General features: G+C 51.3%; 1 protein-coding gene across 1 annotated transcript in view; it reads left to right on the top strand.

Moving 5' to 3' along the window:
• Window positions 1–26,355, top strand: part of TCEA3 (transcription elongation factor A3) — a 31,169-nt gene that overhangs the window by 1,531 nt on the left and 3,283 nt on the right. Inside the window, exons 2-9 of the mRNA XM_044769983.2 lie at window positions 3,931–3,993; window positions 4,788–4,893; window positions 5,366–5,507; window positions 8,838–8,900; window positions 16,567–16,730; window positions 16,880–16,936; window positions 19,831–19,985; window positions 25,107–25,253. Coding sequence (XP_044625918.1) covers window positions 3,931–3,993; window positions 4,788–4,893; window positions 5,366–5,507; window positions 8,838–8,900; window positions 16,567–16,730; window positions 16,880–16,936; window positions 19,831–19,985; window positions 25,107–25,253 — 897 coding nt within the window. The remainder of the gene's footprint in view (window positions 1–3,930; window positions 3,994–4,787; window positions 4,894–5,365; window positions 5,508–8,837; window positions 8,901–16,566; window positions 16,731–16,879; window positions 16,937–19,830; window positions 19,986–25,106; window positions 25,254–26,355) is intronic.

The following is a 26,355-nucleotide window of genomic DNA, read 5'->3' on the forward strand; positions in this document are numbered from 1 at the left end:
AAAGGGCTCTCCTCCTCTCACCATCCATAGCCACGTGCTGGAGCAGAACCTGCGTTTCCAGCACATTCTGTGACCCTGGAAACTTGGAAAAGGGATGGACCCTAAGGGAGGTTTTAGAGCAGAGAAGAGGGAAGAGTGGCTGGAGTCGTGGAGCGTCAGGGAGCCCTAGAGCAGACATGGGCGGTGAGGAGTTGGTGTCTGTGTAAAGGCCAGAGCCTCAGTTTCTTCCTCTGTGAGGAGGAGGGGAGCTTACCTGCCTCCTAGGAAGGAGTGGCACTGGACGTGGTGGTCGACGCTGGTGAGGGGGAAAGAAGTGAGATGGGTTTGTAAACCCCTTGGTAGCACTCTGACTGGTGCTCAGTTAGAGGATGGCTCGGTATTTGCACAGAAACCTGCCATACTGGAAGCTTCTCACTCTCACACTCTAAGGCGCCACCCGCCCTCATTCCAGGACCCTCCAAAATCAGCAAAACTGAGCCTCACCTCATGGGGACACTTTCCCAACTGGGGGCGGCAGAGCCCGCCCAGGTCTTGTGAGCTAAGTTCCACCCAAGTGGACAGGTTATCCCAGCCCTGCGCCTTGCTGACCTCACTTTTGGGCCAGCAGATTCTGGGCCTCTGGGGGAGGGGGGGAGACTGGGAGGGGTGGGAGGCTGGGGAGTTTAGGAGACCTGAGACATGCGGCTCAGTTCCCAGCAGAGCTCTGGCTGAGGAAGAAGGGGCCTGCCCTGGCCTCCTCTGCCGCCTTTTATGCCCCTATGCCCACCACTCTACTTTCCCTCTCTGGGCCTCGATTTCCTCATCTGTGAAATGGGAGGAGAACATGGTGTCCTTTTGAGATGGGTTCTTGCGGAAGTACCCAGAGGTCTCTCCAGGAAAGATGCAAGTCTGGCCGCCGTGTCCCGGCTACACAGAGCCAGTGTGCAGCCACGTCTGCGCCTGGGCTCTTGGCAGCATCTGGGTGGGCACGGAGAGCTCTGGGCCCGTGGCCGAGAGGTGGGGCCTACTCTGGGAGTGAAAGTGGGCCCGCCCAGTGGTGGTGAGGGGAGGAGGACACACTTCCTGGAACAAGATGATCCTCCACGTTGCAGCTCAGGCGGAGGGTTTACTGCCTGTTACAGAAGTCCCAGCCCTTAGGGCTTTGTCAGAGGCTGTGAGTGTGCACCCACTGAAACAGCTTCAAACGTACCCACCACCAGCAATCGCAGCTACACGCACATGTAATTACACACAACAAACAGCTACACACACGCAGCCACACACAGAAGTTAAACACACAGCTATGAGTATAAGTGCATATGAGACGTGGCTACTGACTGACATGACAGACACACTGACCATTATATTTACAGAAAGACACGCAAGGACGACTGCACGCCTGCACACAACACAGCTACACCCAGCCAGGCAAAGCTACAGACTTAGCCAACAGCCACACTTACGCATTCAGAAGTTATAACACGGGCATCATCCCACAAAGACAAATAGACCCATTGGGCTTCCAGCCACTACATACAGCTCCACCCCGGACGAGAAATACCACCAGCTACACATCCCATACGTGCATGCAGAGAGACACACCTGGCAACACTTGCACATGGCTTTGTGAGCCTAGCTACAACTAGGGCTCAGGGCTATTCTCTAGCATGACCCAGTTATATACAAATTCTTTTTTTTTTGGTGAGGTGAGGATGATTGGCCCTGAGCTAACATCCCTTGCCAATCTTCCTCCACCCAGTTATATAGTGTGACATACAGAGACACACGCCCAGTGGTGAGCTGGAACTGGCTTAACACCGATTGTTAAATTTTTAGGAATTTTGCAAGCCGGTTGTTAAATACAACCATTGTTTTAAAAACTAAAGTGTATGCTTACAATTAAATAAATTATATTAAAAACAACGGTAATAAATACTCCAAAATCATCACTTCCCAATTATTTTTCTACATTTCACTGTCATCTATGGTCTAGAGGTGATTTACATCTATTGCATCGATATGGTGGAAATACTATATAATGGCGTGCTACTGCCCATCTCTTCCCAGCACCTCCTTTGGGGCCAGCTGGTTGGTTGCTTGAAATTGGCCATGGGAGCAGTATTTACACCATAGAAATTGGCAAACACTACAGATCAGAGGTTTTTCCCCCTTGAGAATTATTAAACATTGAGCAACATACCACTGCACTTAGCCATGTTGATATTCCTTGACGGGACACAGATCTATGTTCATACCTACACAGTTTGTATAGTGGTTCCAGCCCAAAAGGCCTGAGTTTGAATCCCAGCTCAGTTCCTGTAACTTTGGGCAAATGATTTAACCTCTCTGTTTCTTGGATTCCTCTTCTGTGAAAATGGGGTGATAATTCTGTGTGGGAAAAAAAAAAAAAACGGCACCCTAATAGTCATACCTAGCTCATAGGGTGGTCGTTGTGAGAGTTAAGCAAGATAATGTAGGTAAAATACTTAGCACACTGGCCAGCATATAGTAAGCCTTTAATTACTGGCACACACAGGGTCATGCCGTTAAGTTTACGTGCACACAGGTCACACTTCTGAAAACACACTGTGAGCCCAAGCTAAGGGAGGCTGAGGACTGACAGAGGGCAGATCTTGGGACATGGTCCAGGAAGCTTGGCAGGGCAGGGGTTGGCAGCTGGAACCCCACAGTGGGGCCAGGGCAAGGGGCATACAGGACACAGTCGTCTCGTGCTCCCCAGGAAACTGATCTCAGGACAGGAGACTGTGGTTGGCTTCTAGGAAGCCGGTGGGAGGAACAACAAGGCTGAAATGAGTCAGAGGTTGTTCAGGGCCTGGCAGCCAGCAGATTTTCACATCTGAGTCCCCTTTCTTAACCCCCCCCACCCCCGCTCTCCCCCTCCCGCCTTCTGCTTTCTGCTTTATTCATTCACTGAGGGACCCCTGGGCTGTGTGCTGAACCCCGAGGCCTCAGAGATTAAAACAGTCCTCCTTACGCGAGAGAAATGAAAGTATATGTCCACACAAAGACTGTACGTGAATCTTCCTAGCAGCTTCATCTGTAATAGCCCCAAACTGGAAACTGCCCACAAATCCTGTCAACAGATGCATGCATAAACAAAGTATGGTATATCCATGCAAAGGAATACTACTCGGCGATAAAAAGGAGCTATTGATCTATGCAGCAACGTGGATGAATCTCAAAATAATTCATGCTGAGTGAAAGAAGCCAGACAAAAGAGAGTCCGTTACAGTACAGAAAATCCTTAGAAACGCAAGCTCCTCCTCTAGTGTCAGAAAGCAGAATGGTGGGGGCCTGGGCCTGGGGTTGAGGTGCAAGAGGGGTGTATTACAGAGAGGCACAAGGAAGCTTTTGGGGATGATGGCTATATTCTTATCTTGATTTTGGTGATGGTTTTATGGGTGTATGCGGATGTCAAGGCTCATCAAATTCCAGCTTCCATATGTGCAGTTTATTATTGGTCAATTATGCCTCAATAAAGCTGTAAAAAAAAAAAAAGCCGCCATCCTCACCCTGTAGAAACTCCCACTTGGGAAGTGAGGGGAGGAGGATACAGACACAAAAACGATAACAATAAACTGTGAAGTGATTAATTTTAGAGAAGATGGGGAAGGGGAGAGCATGCCTAGTAGAAAGAACAGCTGAACCAACCGGAGGGCTCAGGGCTGGACACTGGCTCAGAGGGACTTGGACCCAGCTGGGTGGTGGGAGATGAAGTTAGGGAGCTGGTCTGGGGCAGAATCTTTTCCTCCTCTCTCCCTCTCTGTCTCTTGCCTGTCCTTCGACCACTTGTCTGCCCATATCCTGCAGCTGGAACCGTCTCCCCCATGCCTCCTGCCCACCTCTCTCCCACCAAGACCACACAGTGGTCAGAGAGGGGCCTGGGGCAGAACCTGCCGCCCTTGGTCCTCACCTTGTGGCCTTCCACAGGAAGGGGCCCTCGATCTTCTGAAGAAGCTGAACAGCTGTCAGATGTCCATCCAGCTACTCCAGGTGGGGTGGGGGTGGGAAGCCCTGGGGGCAGTGCCTGGCGGGTGGGGGGCGGGGAGACCTGGGGAAGGGAAAGACTCTGGGGGTGGGGGAGGGAGACCTCCAAGAGTGGGACCTGGGAGGAATTTCTGAGGGGAGGGTCGGTGGGAGGGGGAGACCTTGAGGCGCTCTGAGGGTGGGGCCTGAGGCATCTGCATGGGAGCGGGGTACCTTCCAAGGGGACCCTCTGGCTCTGAGAGAAAGACTGATTTGCTGTCCTCAAAAATCCCAATTCTCAAGGCCCTGGGCCTGTGGAATCCAAGAGGCCAGTGATCCACGGAGAGGGAAAGGCCCCCATTTTTAGATCCCGCCCTGTGTTGCCCATGTAGCCCCCAAACATTACCAGAAGCTCTTGGCCCAGAAAAAAAAATTGAAAAAATTGGCACAGGCCCAAGCTGTAGCCAGAGCTGTGTCTGGAGCTGAAACTCGAGCTCAGAGACACCAGGGGGTGGGGGATGGGGCGGGGTCCTCGTCACCAGCCAAACCCACCACCATCACCTCAGCTTTTCTCCAAAGCCGCAGTTATCCCTCAGTGCAGGGGGCTGGGCCTTCCTTGGGCACTGGACCTCAGTGAGGGCACAGGTCAGGGCCCCAGTTATAGGATCAGGGTAATTACCTCAGCCACAGGTCAGAGCTGGGGCTCTGGAGAGGCTGAGGCTGGGGGAAGGGGTGGTTGAGCCGGGGCAGGTCCTGCCAGTGGGGGCAGCCCGTTCCGTGTGTCCATTCCCAGGCCAGCTCCTAACCCTCTCACTTCGCAGACGACCAGGATTGGAGTTGCCGTTAATGGGGTCCGCAAGCACTGCTCAGACAAGGAGGTGGTGTCCTTGGCCAAAGTCCTCATCAAAAACTGGAAGCGGCTGCTGGGTGAGAGGGGGGGAGGTCGACTTGGGCCATGTTTTCCTCCCTGTATCTGGGTTGAAACTATGCCTGGCAGGCACTCAGCGTATGTCTGTTGAGTGACTTAACAAATGACAGATGGCCTCAGGTGGGGAGTCTGTGTTTGTGTACGCAAGTGCAAGATTTGTAGACGTGTGAGTTTTGTGTACATGTGCCTAGGCACGTATCTCTGTGTGCTTGTGTGCTTGTCTGTGTAGCACGTCTGTATATACACATTTGTACAAGTATGTGCCTAGGTGTGTGCACATGTCTTTCTGTCCTCTGTGTGAATGTGGATTTGCACCATATGTGCAGATGGTATATGCATCTTGTGTATAAATTTATATTTGTGTGTGTGGCTGTCCCTGACCCTGCCCTTTGCTTCTTCCTCCCCAAAGCCGTGCTGGGTCCTGCTGAGACAAAGCTGAGTTGAGGAACAATGCCACCCTTTTGTTTTCAGACTCCCCCGGACCCCCCAAAGGAGAAAGAGGAGAGGAAAGAGAAAAAGCAAAGAAGAAGGAAAAAGCGATTGACTGTTCCGATTGGAAGCCAGAAGCAGGCCTTTCTCCACCAAGGAAAAAACGGGAAGAGCCCAAAGACAGGTATTTTTTCTGGGATGGAGAGAAAGGGGCCAACACTTGTCACGTCCTCTGCCAGCAGCTCTGTGCATATAACTTCGCTTAATCCTCACACCCCCCCAGGAGGTGGTTATTGTTATCTCCTAGGGGGCCCCCTCTGGGAGTCTTCTTTGGCTCAACCAGACAGACTCACAAGACCCCAGAAGGCCTCCTTGGCACTGGCGTCACCTAGAAGGAGGCAGGGACAGGAGACAAAGATGTGCTGTGCCAGCAGGGCAGCCTCAGGTGTTTCTCATCAGCCAGAGTCCTCACAGGGGCCGGCACCGTGTCCAGAGCTATTCTCTGACCCAGGCAGATGACAGCCCAGCTGCAGGGAATGAGACTGCAATGGATGGGAACCCCCTGACTTAGAAGCCCCATGTCCCAGATGCTATAACAGTCCCGGCGACAAAGCTTCCAGGATCCCAGCAAGGGCGAGGACCAGTTGCAAGATCCACTGCACTCGGGGCAGCCTCAGAAGCTTTGGTTTTCTGCTAGTTATTTATAGTTCACTCATAGCGCTTCCTGTCTAGACGTAAGTTACCCATCAGGGGTCGTTGGCACCATCAGCGTTGTTTCCTAGTAACAGCTGACATTCCACCTTTGTCAGCGATGAGGGAGCTGAAGGTTGAGAGCCAGGGCTTTCCCAAGATCACACGGCCATTATGTGACAGAGTGAGATTCCAGTCTTCATCTGTCAGACCCCAGACCTCTGCTGAGACAAATAGAGCGGTTGTTTGTCTCAACTTCGTGCCCGTTCTCTCTTGCCCACCCCAACCAGGGTCCCCAAAATTGCACGGCTTTCCAGGGCCCAAATGTCTTATCCATCATGGTAGATAACAACCTTTATGCATATAAAAATAAATCCTACCTACTCCCTATGTGACTAGACAAATCACTTAACTTCTTGGTGGGGCGGGGGGAGTCTTGTTCATCTAATAGATAAGGAAGTGGTACGAGATAAAACTGAACAGTATCTGATGGTACTAGATGATACGAGATAATATGGACAATACCATCTGTGATACATCAGCATTTTTATCTTTTTTTTCTTTTCTTTTGTCTGCTTTTTCTCCCCAAATACCCCCAGTACATAGTTGTATATTTTAGTTGTGGGTCCTTCTAGTTGTGGCGTGTGGGACGCTGCCTCAGCATGGCCTGATGAGTGGTGCCATGTCCGCGCCCAGGATTCGAACCAGTGAACCCTGGGCCGCCCAAGCGGAACATGCGCAGTTAACCACTGCACCACCAGGCCGGCCCCACTGCAGGTGTTTCTGAAACATTTTTTCCTTTTTAAATGAATGCTTATTATAATCCTGTAAAATAAGTGTTCTGCAGAAAACACACTGTCGGAGGAGTGATTCTTGACCAGGAGGGAAGTGCACCCCCACCACACTACTCCCATTTTTCGTTGTAAAAATAACTTAGAGCAGAGAGGATGCTCCGTATCCTGCGATGCACAGAATAGTCCTGCACGCTAAAACCATTTTCCTGGGATGTGGAATTCTTGATGCCAGCTCACCGCCCACAGCTGTGAAGCTATGAAGTGCAGCTGTCACTGTGGCTGAGCAGAGTCGTGACATTGTCTCCCCACCTTTCTGGGAGGATCAAGTCGGCAGGGGTCGCATTTCAGCTCAGTTGGGGAACTTCCTTTCTTTTTAGTTTTCTTAATAATTCACTATCGTTATTTATTATATAAACACTATAACCGCATTATTGAAATTTGACATAAAAATGAAAAGTATTTGTCAGTATACCACTTCCAACAAATGAAACAGCTTTTATTTTCCTCTTCCCTCCCAGTCCTGATCTACTTACGCACGTAATTTTTCCGTTCCTGCAGGCAGAGTGTACAAACGATTACGTCCCTGTTTGTTTATCTTCTTGTTGTATTCTAAGCAGTTTTTCATGTTCCTGAATATTTTTCATAATGATCATTTGCAGTAACTGTGGAATATTTCTGTTTTGTTCTAAAAAGAAAAGCAATGAGGAAGGGCCAGAAAAGGCTGAGTCTCGGGGTAGAGGGTCCTGTCTTCCCTTCTTCCTCTCACTGCACGAATTCTGCCTTTCTGCTCTGGCCTGCACCTGCCATCCCCATGGGGCACTCGGGGAGGAACCCGACAGAGGAGCACCCAGGGCCTGGTGTGGGATTGCAGCGGGATGTGGAGGAGGGTCTCTCTTCCCCTCTGCCCCTCTGCGGCCTCTCCCTGTGTTTAAGCCGGGGTGAAAGTCTGGAGCTGGATGGGTCTGGTCCGCAGGATAATTAAGGCCAGCCCCTGAAGCTGCCTCACCCACTGTCTCCCAGACCACGGAGAGGATGAGGTGGGAGCTAGAAATCCATGCAGGAGCATCGCACAAGCTGGAAAACAGGAAATCAGATGCCTGGGATTATGGAGCCTGGAGGACTTCGTTCTGCTGGGAACTGCTGTAGGGATGTAAATGATGTAATGTCTTCTTCCCAAGCAGCCCCGAGGTGTAGGTCAGCTTCTCCCCGCTTGACAGGTGAGGGAACTGATGACCTGCCCAGGGGCAGGGTGGGATAACAACTCATGTCATTGCCTCTCTTTTTTTTTCTTTAGGAAGATTAGCCCTGAGCTAGCTACTGCCAATCCTCCTCTTTTTGCTGAGGAAGGCTGGCCCTGAGCTAACATCCATGCACATCTTCCTCTACTTTATATGTGGGACGCCTGCCACAGCATGGCATGCCAAGCGGTGCCATGTCCGCACCCGGGATCCGAACTGGTGAACCCCGGGCCACCGAGAATCGGAACGTGCGAACTTAACCGCTGCACTACCCGGCCGGTCCCTGCGCGCATCTAATTTTGTACCCTGTTTTTTCACTTACTCTTTTAACCCAGCTCTTCTATCTTCAAGGCCTACGTGCTTCTCCTCTCTTCCTCCTAAGGTGCCTGTGGGGGTGACTGAAGCCAACCTTCTCCAGGTCCTCATGAGAATAGGCAATCCTAGGAATTCTAATCTCCGTGGGCCCCACAAGGCCTGCCAGATAGCAAGGAGGAGCGGGGCCCGCTGAGAATGTCGTTAATAACCAGTAGTACGTGATGTAGCGCATGTAATGTATCTGGTGCGTATTAGGTTTCCTTCCTTGTACTGCTTCACTAGATGGAGGGCAGGTGAGGGTGGCCAGCCCGCACTGCCTGGAGCTTCCTCTCCCGGGCAGCTGTGGTCCAGGTAGGCTCCACCATCCTCACTCCAGCAGGCCTGGCTCCGGGATGCTTTCTCCCCAGCCTCTGAACTCTGTAGATCAGTGCTGATGCTGGCCTACGAGAGAGTCTCACCTCCAATCTCTTCTTTCAGGAGAGACTCTGTGGACTCCAAGTCTTCGGCCACCTCCTCTCCAAAAAGGCCATCGATGGAAAGGTAAAGGAAGCCATGGACTTCTCCATCCCAAAAGTCCTGTTCCATGTGTGTCCCTCTCTCTGCTTTAACGGAGGAAGCCCAAGGCAGGGGAGAGGAGGAAACCTCATACATCATGTTGCCTCCGAGTCCTAGACCCACACAGTAAGACTGTGAGTTCTCTGGTCGATTAGCCGCGTGTGTCATGAGTAAGGCCCAGGAATGGAGGCTCCAGTGTCGTCCTGGTTCTAGACCAGTGGTTCTCAATGAGGTTCGTTTAGAAATTTTTGGAGGTATTTTCAGTTGTCACTATGACTTGGGGGGTATTTTGGTCAGCTTGGACCGCTATAGCAAAATATCATAGACTGGGTGGCTTAAACGACAGATGTTTCTTTCTCACAGTTCTGGAAGCTGGAGAGTCCAAGATCAAGGTGCCAGTCAATTCAGTTCCTGGTGAAAGCTTTCTTCCTGGCTTGCAGACAGCCACCTTTTCTCTGTGTCTGCACGGGAGAGAGAGAGGGAGAGACAGAGAGAGGGAGAGACAGAGAGAGGGAGAGACAGAGAGAGGGAGCACTCCAGTCTCTCTTCCTCTTCTTATAAGGACATTAATCCCATCACGGGCCCCCCTCCTCGTGACCTCATCCTGACCTGATTACTTCTCAAAGGCCCCGCCTCCAGGTCCTATCACACTGGGAGTTAGGGCTTCCATTTGGGGAGGACACAGACACTTAGTCTGCAGTGGGAGTGAGGGAGGAGCGCCACAGCATTTGGAAGGCAGTGGCCAGAGACGCTGAATGTCCTGGGATGTGAAGGACAGCCCTGCATAACAAAGGATCGTCCTGTCCCAAAATGAAACACTGACCACTAATCCATTTCTGGGTTTGATGCTGTAATGAAAACATTCGACATTTGTGTAAGGATTTATAACTCCAGGCTCCTCTCCTGACTTTGACTGTGGCCTTGACGTCTCCTGGCTCCATCCCATAATGCATTCTCTTTCTGAAGGTCAGTCGAGCAGAATATGTTTGTCCTTCCAGCAGTTGTGCCATTTCCTGCTGGGTCAGTATTTGGGGTGGGCCACCCAAAGGGACAGAAGCAAGTCCTGTAAATTCACCTTATCCCCTACCCGGAGTGGCTACTGCACTCTCTGCTTCTCTATTTCATCTTTCTCTTCCATGCATGCATGCATCCATCCATCCACCCATGCATTCATTCAGTGAGCACATTTGTTCAACACCTTGCAAACTCAACGTCCTCCGGGGGTCAAGGGCTTGTGCACACACTGGGTGACTAGTGGAGACCATGGCAAACTGGAGAGCACCTGCCCGTCTGAAGGGGGCGCCCACTCCCCAGCCCCAGCGGCTTGTTGCTTTGTAGAAACCAAAGTCCAGCGCTCCACGTCTTCCAATTTTTTAAGGAAAGCTGGACATTTAGATTGTCAGAGGACACTCCCAACTTTAAATATTGGCAGCACATTCCTATTTTTCTGAGACACAGTAGAGCAAACAAAGCACATTTGTAGCTAGCCAGTTTGTGACCCCTAAGGCCAGGCAGAGATTTTAGACTCAGATCTCTGCCTTGGTACAGCTAACCACTAGTGTAGAAGCAGACGCGAAAATGCTTGTTTTTTGAAGCTGTAAAACAATGGGAACATAGGAAGAGTGTCTCAGTATGACTTGAGAAGTCACAGGAGATTTCATGGAAGAGAGTGTGTGCTGAGCACTGAAAGCTGAATAGGAGTTTGCCGGTAGACAAGCCAAGAGAGGGCAGAGGGAATACGCGTGCAGACGTGTGGCAGGATGAGCGAGCTTGGTGCTCTGGGAACTGTAGCTGGAGTCCCGGGGAGCAGACCATGAGGGGCATCCCTGTGACAGGGAAGAAGGCTGCTTTTATCAGCTGCCGTTAGGACCCAGCTGTCCGAATTGGTGCACTTTTTTTTCTCACCGAGCACTTATGCTTGCTTGGCGGTGCAGTAACCAAAATGCCCTCGAGGTGGCGCGCAGGAGCAGCGAGCCTCCAGGTGCTTCTGCTCTGACCTGGGGCGGGAGCGTCTTCTGAGGGCTTGACGGTGTCAGACCACAGGCTGGTGCTGGCGCTGGCACATTCAGGGAACAGAAGGAAGCTGTTGATCAATCCAGACCCCCGCCCCCACTCCAGTGATGCCCTCTCTGCAGTTTGGCACACTTCCCAATCGTGTGCATTGAAAGCAGAATGAGCATGGCTGCCGGATATGCCACCCAGACACGAATTCCAGCCAGCCAGCCAGCCAGCCAGCCAGCCAGCTCCTAGCCAGGAGGAGGGACCCGGACTGGGAGTGCCCTGCCAAGGAGGTGGGGGGAAAATGAAGCAAGCAGCCTAGCCTAGGCCGCATAAGGGGACTCTGGAAAACCCTCTGCCTTTTAGAGACGTGGTGAGATGTGTTGAAAAGAATTTGGGAGGCAGGCGGACCTAGGCTTGTGGTCTGACTCTGCCATTTGCAAGTTCGATAACCTTGAACAAGTTCAACTCTCTGAGCCTCAGTCTGTTGATCTGGAAGGTGGGTATAATTATGACCTCCTCTCAAGGTCACTGTGGGGCTCCAATGAGGTAATGAAATGCTTAGCACTGTTTGTAACCCGTGTGAGTGCTCAATAAATGCCTAGTGCTTGGTAACAATACTTGCACTTAACGTGGTAATCTCTGTAAGTTTCCTAATCCTTCGTTACTGAAATTCTCTTAGATGCTTCAATTTCTCAACAACTCTATAAGATGGGTATTATGGTTATCCCCATCTTACACATGAGAAATCTGAGGCAGCTATAGGTTAAGGAACTTGCCTAAGGTCACATAGCTACAAGGTGGTGGTGTCAGGCTTTGAACCTGGGAGTTTGGCTCTGGAGCCTGGGTTCTTAATTAATATGCCACCTCAGGGTAGGCATTCCCCAAAGGACCAGTTCTCGTTGTTGTTTGTTATTATGACTCCTTCCTAGCAGCTTGCTCCAAGCTCCCCCTGGTGGTTCCCCACAGCTGGGTCCTAGACCTTGAGAGTGTGGTGATGGGGCCCACGGGTCAGTGAGGGGCGGTGCCAGGAAGAATCTGGGACTCCATCCCAGGTGTGGGAGATGGGATGGCCCAGGTCATGGGAGTTGACAGATGCTGGCTCAGAGGAGATCCTTCTCTTAAACTCAGGGAATGGGGCCACTGGCCTTCCAAAGAGGACCTGTCCCCTGCCCAATTCAGCTCTGCCTAGACCCCCTGGACGTGCCTTTCACCTCTTTGTGGCCAGCTCCCTCAACTCATCCTGTGTTCATTCATTCAACGAGGAGTCATCAGGTGCCCACCTAGAACTGTTGCAGGTGCCGGAAGCCAACGGGGTCCCTATACGCTGGAAGCTGTAATCTGGAGATGGAGGCAGACAATGTTTATAAACACATAAACAAGTTAATTATAGACTTGGATCAGTGCTATGAATGAAAGAAATCAGGTCACGTGCTAGAGAGTTACAAGCAGGAACAGTGCACTTGGCCGCGGTGGTCAGGGAAGGCCTCCCTGAGGATGTGATATTGGAGCCGAGGCCTGCCTGGCAGGAAAGTACCCGTCACAGGGAAATCTGGAGGAGAACGAGCCTTCCGGGAGGAGGGACCAGCCAGCGCAAAGGCACTATGCCGAGAGTGACTGGGGTGTTTAAGGAACAGACAGGAGCAGCGAGGGGGAGGGGGCTTCAGTGAACCCTGCCCTAGGGGACTTGGCGTGAGATGAGGTCGGGGCGAGGCAGGGCCAGATGTGCAGGGGCTGGAAGGCCATGTGAGAAGTTGGAGTTTATGCTAAAAACAGCTGGAAGCCATTAGCAGGTCAGAAGCAGGAGAATGCTGGGATCAGCTGTGAGTTTTTGAAAGGGCCCCAAGGCTGCTGTGTGGCAAATTGACGGTAAGGGGGCAAGAGGATGTAGGGCGAGCAGCTTCTGGGCTGTTGTGGCTGTTGTGGGTGAGAGCCTGGGGCAGGGACGGGCTGTGCAGAGACGTTGGTTCTGGTCGCAGGCAGCCCCTTAGACCAGAGTTTATACCGTCCCAGCCTCTCACCCCAGCTTTCCCTCCCGCTGAAATCTGACTCCAGGGAGAGCTGGTTGGAGCTCAGCTTCGCTGTCCCTGTGCCCTGGCTGCCAGGCCACCCAGTTGTCAGGGTTGGGTAGAATCCAGGGTAAGTTCATCTAGAACAGTAAGGTTCAAACTGCATTAACAATTAAATAAAAGCTAGGGAATCCCTCTGGATGAGTTTTTGGGGATTCAAAATGTCAACCTTATGAGAGCCTTCCGTCCCCAGACCACCCCCGCCCCCCTCCCGCCCCCGTGGCAGCACTGAGACAGCTTTGAGGAGCCTCAGAGCTCCAGAGAATACAAGAATCCCGGCAGTCCAAGGGTATCTGTGGTGAGAGAGGGCATCCGAGGTCAGGCGAAACAGCAGGGGTTGGAGGACAAAGAGGTCACTGGCAGAATCCACACTGAGGGGTGCTCGGGGGGCTGTTGAATGGGATTCTCTTATAACCTCAGGTTTGTAGCATTAAGAAGCCTGGGCTCTTCAGTCAGCTTCACTCTCAGACACAATTCCTTGGGCCTGAAAGACTGTCAGAAGCCCAGCGTCCTCTACAACCATAGTTCCAGAGCTGCCTGGTGTGGCTGCCCAGGTTGTCCACTGTGCAACTCCAAGGGGTACCCAGGTGACAATGCGAGTGGTGCCCCCTGGATTTAGGAAATGCGTCAGCCTTTTGGGCCCTTCCACGAGGGCTCAGTGTGGGAAGACCCTGGAGTGAAGGAAGGACCCTCATTTCTTCAGCTCCGATGAGTCGGTTTTTCCTAGGAGGCATGAGGGCTGGCTGGCAGATCCTGATGGGTTACTGAAAGATGAGACTGGGGAACAGCCAAGAGATGAAGGCAGTGACATCTTGAGTACTGGGCCCTGTCCCCAAGAGTAGTGCAGAGGCAGCTCTGGAAGGGAGGGAGGTGTGAGACTCTCACAAAGTCACTTCACTTCCCAGGGCTCCATCCCCTCATCTGTAAAATGGGGCTAGTCACGTGTGAGTCTCAGGGTTAGAGAGAGGAACGCATAGCAAACAGTAAGTGGTGGCCTTTGTTATTACCATCCTTCACAAGCCCCAGAGTCTGTCCACATCCTCTCTCTCCAGCTCCCTCACGCTCACGCTCCAGCTGCCCTGAGCCCCCCAACATTGCACATACAAACCATAGACTTCCACGCTTCCAGGCATTTCTGCCAAGAATGCCCGCTCCTCTAGTGCCCAACTCCTACTCCCCATCCCTTGCTGAATTTCTTGGACTGAATTGCACTGTAGTGTGTGACCTGTTTGACCTTTCTTAAGCCCTGGCATCGTGATGCTTGTTGGCACGGGCCGCCTCCGGGATGCGGGAGGACGACGCCTCTTGTGACATCGCCCAGCACTCTCTTCATGAAGACCTGAAAGGGACCACCGCCAGTTGGAGTCTGAGCCTTGACCCGATTTTTTCTGGTTGCATGCATCAGTACTTCATTCTTTTTTTTTTTTTTTTTTTTTACTTTTTTTATTGTGGTCAAATACAAATAACAAAGTTTTCCATTTTAATCTTTTTTTTTCAGTCTGAGAAAAAAGATATTTTATCATTTCAAATGGATTAAGATTTACCAAATATATAAAACAGATTAGTTGTCATTGCATATTTCAGGTTTGATGGCTGCTCTCATTCATTACACTTATTATATAGATTTTTCTATTGCGGTAAAATAGATATAAAATTTACCCACTTTAGCCATTTTTAAGTGCACAGTTCAGTAGTATTAAGGAGTAGTATTAAGGACATTCACATTGTTGTACAACAGTCACCACCACCCGTCTCCAGAAGTCCTTCATCATCCAAACTGAAATTCTGTCCCCATTAAACACTAACTCCGTTCCCCTCTCCCCAGCCCCTGGCAGCTGCCATTCTGCTTTCTGTCTATGAATCTGACTACTGTAGGTACTTCATATAAGTAGAATTGTACAGTTTTTGTCCTTTTGTATCTGGCTTATTTCACTTATAATGTCTTCAAAGTCCATACATGTTGTAGCATGTTTCAGAATTTCATTCCTTTTAATGGCTGAATAATATTCCATTGTATTATATACCACGTTTTGTTTATCCATTCATCTCTCAATGGATACTTGGGTTGCTTCTACCTTTTGCTGGCACTTCCTTGAGAACAGGAGGACAGGAAGCCTGTCTGAGCCATCAACACTGAGTGACCGCTCATGCTCATCAGTGTTAAAAAACAAAAAACAAGAAAAGAGTTTCTCATTATACAAGTTGATATATTCTTCATAGAAGATTTAGAAAATATGTATAAGCAAAAGAAAAAGATTTAAATCTCCTATAATCCCATCTTGGAGAGAGAATTATTATGAACGTGGTGTTGTGGTCCGAATGTTTGTGACCCCCCCCCCCCCGCAAGTTCATGTGTTGCAGCCCCAAACCCCAATGTGACTGTATTTGGAGACAGGGCCTTTATGGAAGAAATTAAGGTTAAATGAGGTCATAAGAGTGGAGCCCTGATCTGATAGGATTAGTGTCCTTAGAAGAAGAGACACCTGAGAGCTCGCTTGCTCTCAAGAACGTGGCCGTCTGCAAGCCCGGAAGAGAGCTCCCACCAGAAACCAAATTGCCCACCACCTTGATCTTGGACTTGCAAGTGTCTAGAAGTATGAAAACTAAGTTTCTGTTGTTTAAGTCTGTGTTCTGGCGGCCCAAGCCAAGACACGTGGTTATCCTTCCAGTCATCTGTGCATCTATGCATATGTATATTTGTGGTTTTTTAAGCCAAAACCAAAATGGGATTATTCTTAGGAAGTGTTTCATAGGAATTAAGAGCGTAGGCGTTGGAATCAGACAGACCTGGGTTTGGGTCTTAGCAGGGGAACTTTAAGCAGATCTCAGCAGTGTAACTCTCTGTTCCCTCAGCTGGAAATGGGGACAAGGAGAGCCTCTCCCTCCGAGAACTGCTGTAGGATTAAATTAGAAAAAGCTGCTGAAGTGTGGCACAGTGCCTGGACATGGCAAGAGCCCGCTCCCCATCCCGTAACGGTGGTAATCGTTTGAATGGTGATAAATTCACTGCCCACCAGACTGTGAGGTCCTTGAGAGAGGGAGCTTTTCTCACCTGTCTGCTTTCTCCCTTGTCTTTAGCAAAGTACCTGGAGAACAGGTGCCCATCAATATTTATTGAATGAGCAAATGAATGGTTCAGGGAGAGCCTGGGGAGAGAGCAGCTAGCGCGGTGCATGATGAAGGGACTGGCGTCTGGTTACTGGCGTCGTCGTTTCCCTGTTCTGTAACCAGCAGGGTGTGGTGGTTGGTTAAGGGCCTGGTATCGCAGCTCAGCCACCTGGGTTTCAGTTCTGCTTCTACTCGTTTCCAGAGGTGTGACCTGAGTCAAAGTATTTTACATGTATCTTTCTCTAAAATTCACTTTAAAACGCAACTCTAAAATGAGGGTAAGAATAGTGTCAACCTCATGGGGTTGTTATGAGGATTAAATGAGATGATCCATGTCAGGTGTCTCAAATAGTACCTACCTCACAGGTTTGTTACGAGGCTTAAAGGAGATCATCCATAGAAACATCTAGAATGGTGCTCAATAAATGCTTTATTCGCTTAATGTCAAAATGACCATTACTGATTGTCATCCTCAGATCAAACAGCAGCAAATCAAAAGCGGAGACCCCCAGAACACCCAGCAGCCCCTCGAGCCCCACCTTTGCCCCCTCCGTCTGCCTCCTGGCACCTTGCTATCTCACGGGGGATTCTGTCCGGGACAAGTGTGTGGAGATGCTCTCAGCGGCCCTGAAGGCGGAGGGTGAGAGGGCCTGGGCCAGGGGTGGGGAGGGAAGGGCTTCCCAAGGGCAGAGGAGCTGCGGTCTTGCTCAGCAGTGGGAGTGCTACAGTGCCCGGTACAAGCAGGCTTCACTGCCAAGGTCATGTCTCTGTTTGCCGAATCTCTTTCAGATGATTACAAGGACTATGGAGTCAACTGTGACAAGATGGCATCAGAAATTGAAGATCATATCCTTGAGTTGTGCTGGGGCTGCGGGTGCTGGGCTGTCAGCAGCAAGTCCCCCTGGTGCCAGGGACCCAGGACAATGAGGGAGGAGGGCAGAGGCGGGGGCCGGCCCCCTGCTGTGCCCCCGAACCGGAATTCTGCATTCTAGCTAACATTTAAGTCTCGCACCTGCCGGCCTCTAGCTCAGCTCTTTACGAGCAGCGCCTCATTCAGTGTTGCAGACGGTCCCACATCGTAGGTCCCCCGATTAATCCCATTGTACAGGTGAGGTAACTGAGGCTCCGAGAGGTTAAGTCACTTGCCAAAGCTCGTACAGCAAATAATAGTGGCAGAGTTGGCATCTGAACCCAGAAAATGTGACTCCGGAACCTGAAGGCCCAACTGCTGTGCCAGACAGGCGGTGTCACAACGTGCCTGGGTTGTGACATCAAGTGTCAGAGCAGACAGAGAGGACAGCATTTCTCTTGCACAGCCTTTCCCTCTCTTCCATCCTCTGAAGATAACAGCTCCCCTTTTTGACCCCTGAATATGTACCAGGCACTGTGATGGGCAAATGACACTTCCTACCTCTGTTAGCTCTCACAACAGTCTCTGTGAGGCAGGGGCTGGTGTTTCCATGTTGCGGATGAGGAAACTGAGGCTCAGGAACCACTGGTTGTCAGAGCTGGCCTGAAACCTTGGTCCTTGGATTCCGTGCCCTGAGCTCTTTCCATGTGCCCCCTTCTCCCACTATCTGAAAGGGGCCTTCTAGACGGCGGGGTGGGAGGGTGACCACCTGTGTGATATGGGCCCATTGCACCAAAAGATTTTTGTCTTGGGGAAAATACTCCCTCCGCACAGTGCCCACTGGATGAAGGCATGGAATTTCTTTTACCGGAGGCAAAGCTTTGCATGTCAGAGTGACGTGAAGGGACGGGGACAGAATCCCCAAGGGATAGGGGGTCTGATGTCACAGCAAGGTGTGAGTGACCCTTTGGAGGCCTCTGGGCTCTGTCTGGGGAGCTCAACTGGATCTGCTGGGGAGGGGTGGGGGCCCCTCTGCAGACAGCAAACTTGCCTGCCTGAGGCTCACCCTAATATCCTCCAGCACATCTCCTGGGAGTTTCCCTCCGCCGTCATTAAATTATTAACCGGTGTGTCTTGAGCTGTCCAACTCCTCACCAGGTACATTTTCATAATTTCCAATTAATTCAGGAACACAGAGCACAAGGTGTCAGAACTATCACGAGCTTCATCTTTGTTTTCTCCAGAACAGTTGTCCCTCCAAGGAGTCCGTTCCACCTTCAAGTATGAAACAAAGGTGGATGATCCGGTGCTCAGTTCCACTCACAGTCCACTCGCAGCCTGCCTTCCTTCCTTCCCCCTCCCCTGGAGGAGAGGAGATCAAAGCTGCATCAACCCTTTCTCTCTTTGTTCTGACGTGGTGGGAGGTCACGGGGAGGGTAAGTTTGGGGGCTCGAATGCTCTGTGTCCAGAAAAGGTCTGTCCTCTTTGGAGCGACCCTGGACTAACACGGCAGCTGTGGGGCTCGCATGCGCCCCTCTGAGGGGTCGGTGACCCCGGGTCCTCGCTCCGCCCAGTCCTCCCCTGTGATCTCAGGAAATGGAGACAGAGTCAGGAAGAGGCGGATGGACACACTGCAGCCCCCTGTCCCCACCTGCCAAGCGGATACACGCCACCCGGAATCCCAAATACAGATTTTTAAACAAACTTTTTGACTTTCAAATACATTATGGCATATTCCTTCTTTTCACATTTTTATTGTACAAACGTTAAAACAACAATAACAGAAAAAATAAATAACACCGTATTCCCTCCCACCACTTCTAGCCAGTCAGCTATTTCCAGTTTTCGTATTCCCTGCAGTCTCTTTCTCGAATATGGTTTTTCCCAGCAAAGGCTTTGTCTTCCTGATTCTGTTTGGCTCAGGAGCCCAAGAAATCGCGGCTGTGTGCCCTGAGCTCCTCCAGAGGATGGAGAAGGGAGGCGGGGGTGGGAGGCCTGTCTGGGATGCAGTGTCTGCACAGAGGACTCACTGTGGTTGGTGGCCAGGGGTGACTTCCTGCTGGGGGAGTGGAGAGAGCATTACTGTTAGGAGGGCATCTGGCTTCCAGCCCCGTCTCTGCCGGGAATTTGCCCTGTGACCTTGAGTGAGGGCCTGCACCCTTTTTAAGCCTCAGCTTCCTCATCTGGTAATGAGAGAAGTACCTGACCAGCCATTCCCAAAGTGGGTTCCATGGGATGGTAGTAGGTAGTAGGGAAATGGGGCGGCAGGTTCTATGCTCTGATATATTGGGAACACCAGATTAAATAAAACTCAACCATTTCTTTATTGCAATACTTCTTAGAGCCTTAAACATGTGGTTCCTAATCTTATGCTTTCCTCTGATGACTGGACTCATAACCTCCAGAGGCCCTTCCAAACTAGAGGTCATCTTCGTCATTGTCGTCATCTCAGCAGCCCTTGATTTTGAGCACTGGATATGTCCCAGACACCACCCTCGTGCATCATGTGGCTTAGCTCACTGAACCTCATTACAGCCCTATATTTTATACACAAGGAAACTGAGGCACAAAGAGGTCATGTGACCCATGTGAGATCACACAAGAGGCACAGACAAACCCAGGATGCCCATTCGTGGGGTCCCTGACACCACAGTGCTTGCTACCACCTGAGCTCACCATGGAGGCTGTTTCCTGTCCCTGATACATGGCTGACCCCAAATGTCCAAATGAGATTCCCCACTTGGGGAATCAGAGGTCACAAAGGTGCCCGGCCCCTGTGCAAGTCCAAGGAGAGGAAGAGATGGCCCTGGGGCTCCTTGGGCTTCTGGGAGAGGCTCCCCATCCTTCTCTGCCCTTCTGCGCATGGCTGGCTGGCCCTTGACCATGTCACATATCTACCAGGAGCTCAAGAGCACAGACATGAAGTACCGGAATCGCGTACGCAGCCGAATCAGCAACCTCAAGGACCCCAGGAACCCCGGCCTGAGGCGGAACGTGCTCAGCGGGGCCATCTCCGCTGGGCTCATTGCCAAGATGACGGCAGAGGTGAGGGCCGGGGCATGACCTCTGCATGGGCGGACAAGAGGCCAGGCCCTTCCAGCTTTGTCCCAGTCTGAGAGCCAGTGGCTTGTGACTCAGTGCAGATAAGCCAGAGGGCTCTTTCAGCCAGACCATCGCAACTCCCCATCCCTCGGGCTCCTGGCCCATCTGGAGAGTGAGCACAGCCGATCTGTATTGGGCACTGTGCTGAGTGCTACAGGGACATTGCCGGTTCTATCTTCACACCAGCTGAGGTAGAAATGTTTATTATCCCCCCTTTACAGATGGGAATACAGAGGCTCAGACGAGGGAGCTGGTTTGCCCCTGCCCACAGCTAGAAAATGTCGAGACCAGGAAACAAGCTGTCTGCCCCAGAGCCCCACTCTCCCCTGCTTTGTGATCTGCCTTTCTCTTCTGCCTTGTCGCCCAGCTCTGTGGCCGAGCCAGGATAGGAGTCCCTGTCTCCGTGGAGCACAGGGTGAGGGGGAGACACATGTGTTTACAAAGATGTATAATCAGAGGTGGTGCCATGATGGAGCCACCGTGGAACTTCCAGGAGGGAAGGACTGACCCAGCTCGAAGGGGACAGTACGGGAAGGAAGAGGGAGCAAGCCCGTTTGAGGAGGTATAGTGCAGTGGTTAGAAGCTCAGAGGCTGTGCCACACTGCCTGAGTTTGAATTCTGCCCCTGCCACTTAGCTGTGTGATCTCAGACAAGCTCCTTAACCTCTCTGCGCCTCAGTTTCTCATCTGTAAAATGGGAATGATAATAGCTATCTCACGAAGGATTGAACGAGTTAATACGTGTGACGTGTTTGGAAGGTGAATACATGTGGAGCCCTCCCCAGAACTGGTACATGATAGGCTCATTTGCTGACCGTTGCGTGCAGCCTTCAGCGCCATGCTATGAAAGGGGGAAATTATCCCCATTTTATGGGTGAGAAGACTGAGGCCACACACAATTAGTAAGTGGCCGACGAGAGTTTGAACCCAGAGCCGTTTACTTGAGAGCGCACACCTTGAAAATGCCTTTTGCACGCCATCAGGTGCAAGTGGCCCTTTCCTGCCAGAGCTCACGGAGGGGTTCCCGCACGCACCTGGAGGCCCGGGAAAGAGGGCAAACGCAGGGGGTCCTGGGATCTGGGTGTGCCTCAGGGAGCCTGGGACCCTCTGTAACTGCTGGCCACGCTGGGCCTCTGTGTGTCTGTGGTGTGTGTGGTGGGGGCGTATGATATGTGTGTGTGTGGTGTTTAGTGTGTGTGATGTGTGCGTATTTAGTGTGTGTGTGGGGGGGTGCTATCTAGGGTATGTACGTACATTTTTCTGAGGAGAGAGTTCACTGCTTTCCTCAAACACCTGAAGCAAGAGTGAGCCCTGGCTTTAGGAGAAAATGGGGAACTTGGCACAGGTGGACCCGGGTTATCTTTCTGCTTAATTTAAAATATCTGACCTTTTTAGGCAACTAGTGTCATATGCCCAGAGTTACAAATTGCAGCCTGGCCTTACAGGGAATTCTCCTTCCCTGCATGGTGAAGCTGTGACTTTTACGGAAACCCAGGCTTGTGTTTCCTTCTCTCTGTCCCCACTCTGTGGCTCTGGGGTCCCTCTGCTTCTCTTTGTGTGTGTGTCACGGCAATGCTATCAAGAGACTGTCTTACAAGGAATTCCAGAGACGTTGGGAAACCAGGCCCTGGAGAAGCAAGAGCAAGATGTAGACAGAGGTTTGAGCCAAACACAGCACATTCCCAGAAGCTGGAGGTCGGAATGGAGCTGGGCGTCTGGATTAGGACAAAGACAGGCCCCAGAAGTCCCAGCAAAGCAACTGCGAAAGCCAGACGTGGGCGAAGTCAGGCCCCATCTGAGGACTGTTCACTGGGACAGGACAAGAGAATCGAGTGACCAACCCAGGCCCAAGAAGAGGCTGACCAGGCCAAGGGGAGCAAGCCAGGAACTTGCCAGGCCCTCCACAGGGACTGCCAGGGCCAGCCCTCAGGGACCCGGCCTCCCCAGCAACCCAGGCAACGGATGCCGAGACCTTCATCCTCGGGTCATCTTTTACCCCAGGCAGCAAGTTTCTATAAGAAATGTAGGACCATTTTTCCTCCAATAAGAAAAATAACAGCTTGGGTTTGGGCTACTTGCTGTGCTGTGGCTCAGAGGACAGGGAGCCCCCAGCAGGGAGAGCATGGGACGGCGGATGCCCGTGTGGGTGGACATCCCTCTCTGCATCCTCATTCTCCCTGGCTCCCTTCTTGTGTCTCTTTCCTAGTCCACCTCATTCCCTCATTCTTCTCTTTTTTCCTCTCTACCTGGATGTATCAAAAAATGTCACAGATTCTGAGATTTCCTTTAGAGCTGTCGAGTGGACACACTGTCAGCCCCGCAAGAAGAGGATTTTGTCTGTTCATGGTTCATCCCGCATTGAGACCAGTGCCTGGCATGTCATAAGTGCTCAACAAATATTTATCAGATTCACATTTGGGGCCCTTCTCTAACCGTGGATACAACGTGAGGCCAGTGTCATCTCCTACCCTTATTTTCCTCATTTTCTACATCACTTACTTTATGTGTCTTAATACTGCCTGCTTCCAGAGGAGGCAGGGCAAGATAGGTAAATGAACTGGTGAGTGAGTGGGTAGGTTTTTCTGTTCTCTGTTTCTTAGCTGGCACACAAGACTCTCTTTCCACAATCCTACCCCACACATGTCTCCCACACTCCTCACCTTGAAACTACCCCAAATATGTTATTCTTGTCCTCCGATCTTTTGTGTGTGTGTGTGTGTGTGTGTGTGTGTGTGAAGAAGCTTGGCCCTGAGGTAACATCTGTGCCAGTCTTCCTCTATTTTGTTTGTGGGATGCTGCCACAGCATAGCTGATGAGTGGTGTGTAGGTCTGTGCCCAGGATCTGAACCCGTGAACTCTGGGCCGCTGAAGCGGAGGGTATGAACTTAACCACTACACCACGGAGGAGCCGGCCCTGCTCTGGTCCTTTGTGTCTCCTATTCTCTTTGTCTGGAATGTGCCATCCCCCTTGGGAAGTCCTGCTTATCTTTCAAGACTAGTGAAGGTGTCAGCTTCTTTCATGAGCCTTCCCTGTCCCCAAGCAGTTAGCCAGGTACTCTAGGCTCCCCCTGCACTTTGTAAACTTTTGCTTTAGCACTTTATCTTGCAATCTTGTGTAAATGCCTGGCTGCTCTGCCAGATTAGCATTACTGGGAACAGGAACCAAATCTTTATGTCTGGATCTTTAGGGTTTAGAGGGCGGGGTGTGCTGCAGCCGGCTCCTGCCAGCTCGAGCGATGAGTCTGTGTAGCTGTTGCCAACTCTGCATTCAGTTACAACACATCAGTACCTTGAAATTGGCCATGGTTGGAGTATCTACACCATGGAAATTGGTAAATGCTACAAATCAGGTACCCCTATAACCAAAGTTGGTTTACCAGCACACGAATGCAGTTAAAGGCGTGCAATAAATTGACATCGGATACATTTTCAATGAATGGATGCATTATGCTCTAGAAAGTCCCCCCAAGTTAAAGTCAGCTGCTTGTTTATGTGGCCTCTCCTTGATTGGCTTTTCTATATAGCCCTGCCATTGGTTAGGATCTCGTCCTTGAATTTAACACAGTAGGATTTTTGTTTTTAAGATTTTATTTTTTCCTTTTTCTCCCCAAAGCCCCCCGGTACATAGCTGTATATTTTTAGTTGTGGGTCCTTCTAGTTGTGGCATGTGGGACACCGCCTCAGCAAGGCTTGATGAGCAGTGCCATGTCCGCACCCAGGATCCAAACCGGAGAAACCCTGGGCCGCCAATCGGAGCACAGGAAGTGAACCACTCAGGTGCGGAGCCGGCCCGTGTAGGACTTAAACGTTAGTGTGTGCCAGAATAACTTGGGGACACTAGTAAGAATGCACGTTCCTGGGCCTGCCTTTAGAGTTTTAGATTCATAAGAATCTACCTTTTATCAAGAAGCCCAAGTGGTTATAACGCAGTGGTCAGCACACTAAAATCATTTATCCTTTGTGCCAACTCTGTTCTCCATGGTTTAAGGGGTCAGGATAGATAGCAACAATGAGAATGTTTAGCCAGTACCAAATCCTCATTTTTTTTTTTTAAAGATTTTATTTTTTCCTTTTTCTCCCCAAAGCCCCCCGGTACATAGTTGTATATTCTTCATTGTGGGTCCTTCTAGTTGTGGCATGTGGGACGCCGCCTCAGCGTGGTTTGATGAGCAGTGCCATGTCCGCGCCCAGGATTCGAACCAACGAAACACTGGGCCGCCTGCAGTGGAGCGCGGGAACTTAACCACTCAGCCACAGGGCCAGCGGCCCAAATCCTCATTTTAACCTTAGCCATCCTCCTTCCCCCCAAACCAACCCCAACTAGAGCTCTCCCCAGTTTGAGTGTCCCAGCTCTCTGCTGTCCTCTTGCAGAGGTTTGAGGGGAGTCAAATGGCCAGGAAGATGGATAAAGCAGGGAAGGACCTGGATAACACAGACACTGAATGTCTGCAGTGAGCTGAGGGGAGACAGGAGGCTGTTCTGTAGGAACTTATGGAAAAAGACACTCTCTGATGCTTTCACAGGTGAGCCGTGAGCTCTGCGAACCCAGGAGCTTCAGCTCCTGCTTGGGTTGGGGGTAGCAGCAGTGTGTCATGGAGAGTTGAGACCAAGGTTTCCACCAGGCAGAATGGACTGGGCAGTGATCACAGCTCAGACAGGCACTGGGTCAAGTCCAGGCTGGAAGGATAGGGGAACATCATAGATCGGGTGGTCAGTATTGAAGTCAGCTCAAGCAGGAAGGTTCAGGCAGGCACCCAGGTCCTGGCAGGCAGGCCAGGCACCAGATCTGAGCAAATATACACAAGAGTGTTGATCTTGGAGTGGAAGCTGTTTGCCTTCTGCTCTCCTGTACACGCCCTGCCGTGCTTGGCCAAGTCAGAGCCCCCAGGTTTGACCTTCACCTGGAGATGGAATGGGGAACTCTTGTATAGCCAGTCCTCCCTCCAGCTCCTTGTACTCAATCTAACACATTCCCCACTCCTCTGTTCAGCCTCTCTAGAAACTGGGTGTAGGGCAAGGGTTATGGGGCTCCCTGGCCCTAAAGGGCAGACTCGTTTCTCTCCAGGAAATGGCCAGTGATGAGCTGAGGGAGTTGAGGAATGCCATGACCCAGGAGGCCATCCGTGAGCACCAGATGGCCAAGACAGGCGGCACCACCACTGACCTCTTCCAGTGCAGCAAATGCAAGAAGAAGAACTGTACCTATAACCAGGTATGAGGGAGGAGGCCACGGGGGCCTGGATGCGGAGACCCAGGGAGAGCTGAGGGAAGAGCCAGAGGGGAGGAAGGGCTAACAGCCAGGCTCCAGACAGAGGGCGCGTCTTGATACACCAACATGGTGCCCCTGTGGCTTGTAGGATGTGTTCTCCTGCACGTACGGTCACCCAGATTTGTGTCTATGAGGCTTGGCGAGGGTGTGCTGGCCTGCTCTGAAGCAAAAATAAGAGGAACCAGAGTAACAGGGCGCAGAACTCCATAGAGCCATGGAAGGTTGGAAGAGAACCTAGCAATATAAAAGCTCCCACATTTTACACACTGGGAAGCTGAGGCCCAGACAAGAGACAGGCTTTGCAGCTTTGCCCAAGGTGTCAAGGATGGTCAGTGGCAGAGATTGTAATAAACGCAGATCCAGACCTTTCTGCCTGCAGCACAGCCAACGTGGTCGGTAAAGCCTGAGGTATTTAGCCTCAGTTCTAAGGGTCAAGAGTATTGCCTCGAAGTAGGGAGGCACAGAAGGCTGTGGAGGTCCCTTCTCTGAAAGGCTTAAACCAGAGAACTGACTCCAGTTTCTGAGGTGCACACATGCCCTTGGGGCACCAATATTCTTGAATTCTAATTAGTGCCTAGTCTTTCTGGAACTCTATTCATTCCCCCATCTGCTGGGAAGCGAGATTTAAGAAGAGCACCTTGCCCGTGGGGATGTGCGGCTCCAGCAGAAATACAGTCAGCCTTGCCATTCAGGGGGACGCCCTCGGAGAATTCTGACTCCAGAATTTGGAGATGTTTGCACAAGCTCCTGCTCCCTTCCAAGCACGTTTTCACGTGGAGTGATGTGTTTCCCACACATCGTCTCCCACCAGGAGTAAACTGTCCATTAGCAGAGTTTTCTCTGCACAGAGAAACCCCAATATTACCCCTCCTCAGGTGTCCTTGCTCCCCAGTGACAAGGCTGTGCTAAGCTGTGTCCTCCTGTCTGACCGCTGGGCTCACTCAGCTGGGGGACTCCCTCCCACTCCACGGAATCCCGGGTGACATCCCTCATGGCTGTGTGTCAGCAAAGTAACAACTCGCTACATGTCATGGCCATCCAGGGT

Source organism: Equus asinus, chromosome 5 (assembly GCF_041296235.1).
Source record: "Equus asinus isolate D_3611 breed Donkey chromosome 5, EquAss-T2T_v2, whole genome shotgun sequence".
Taxonomy (NCBI): Eukaryota; Metazoa; Chordata; class Mammalia; order Perissodactyla; family Equidae; genus Equus; species Equus asinus.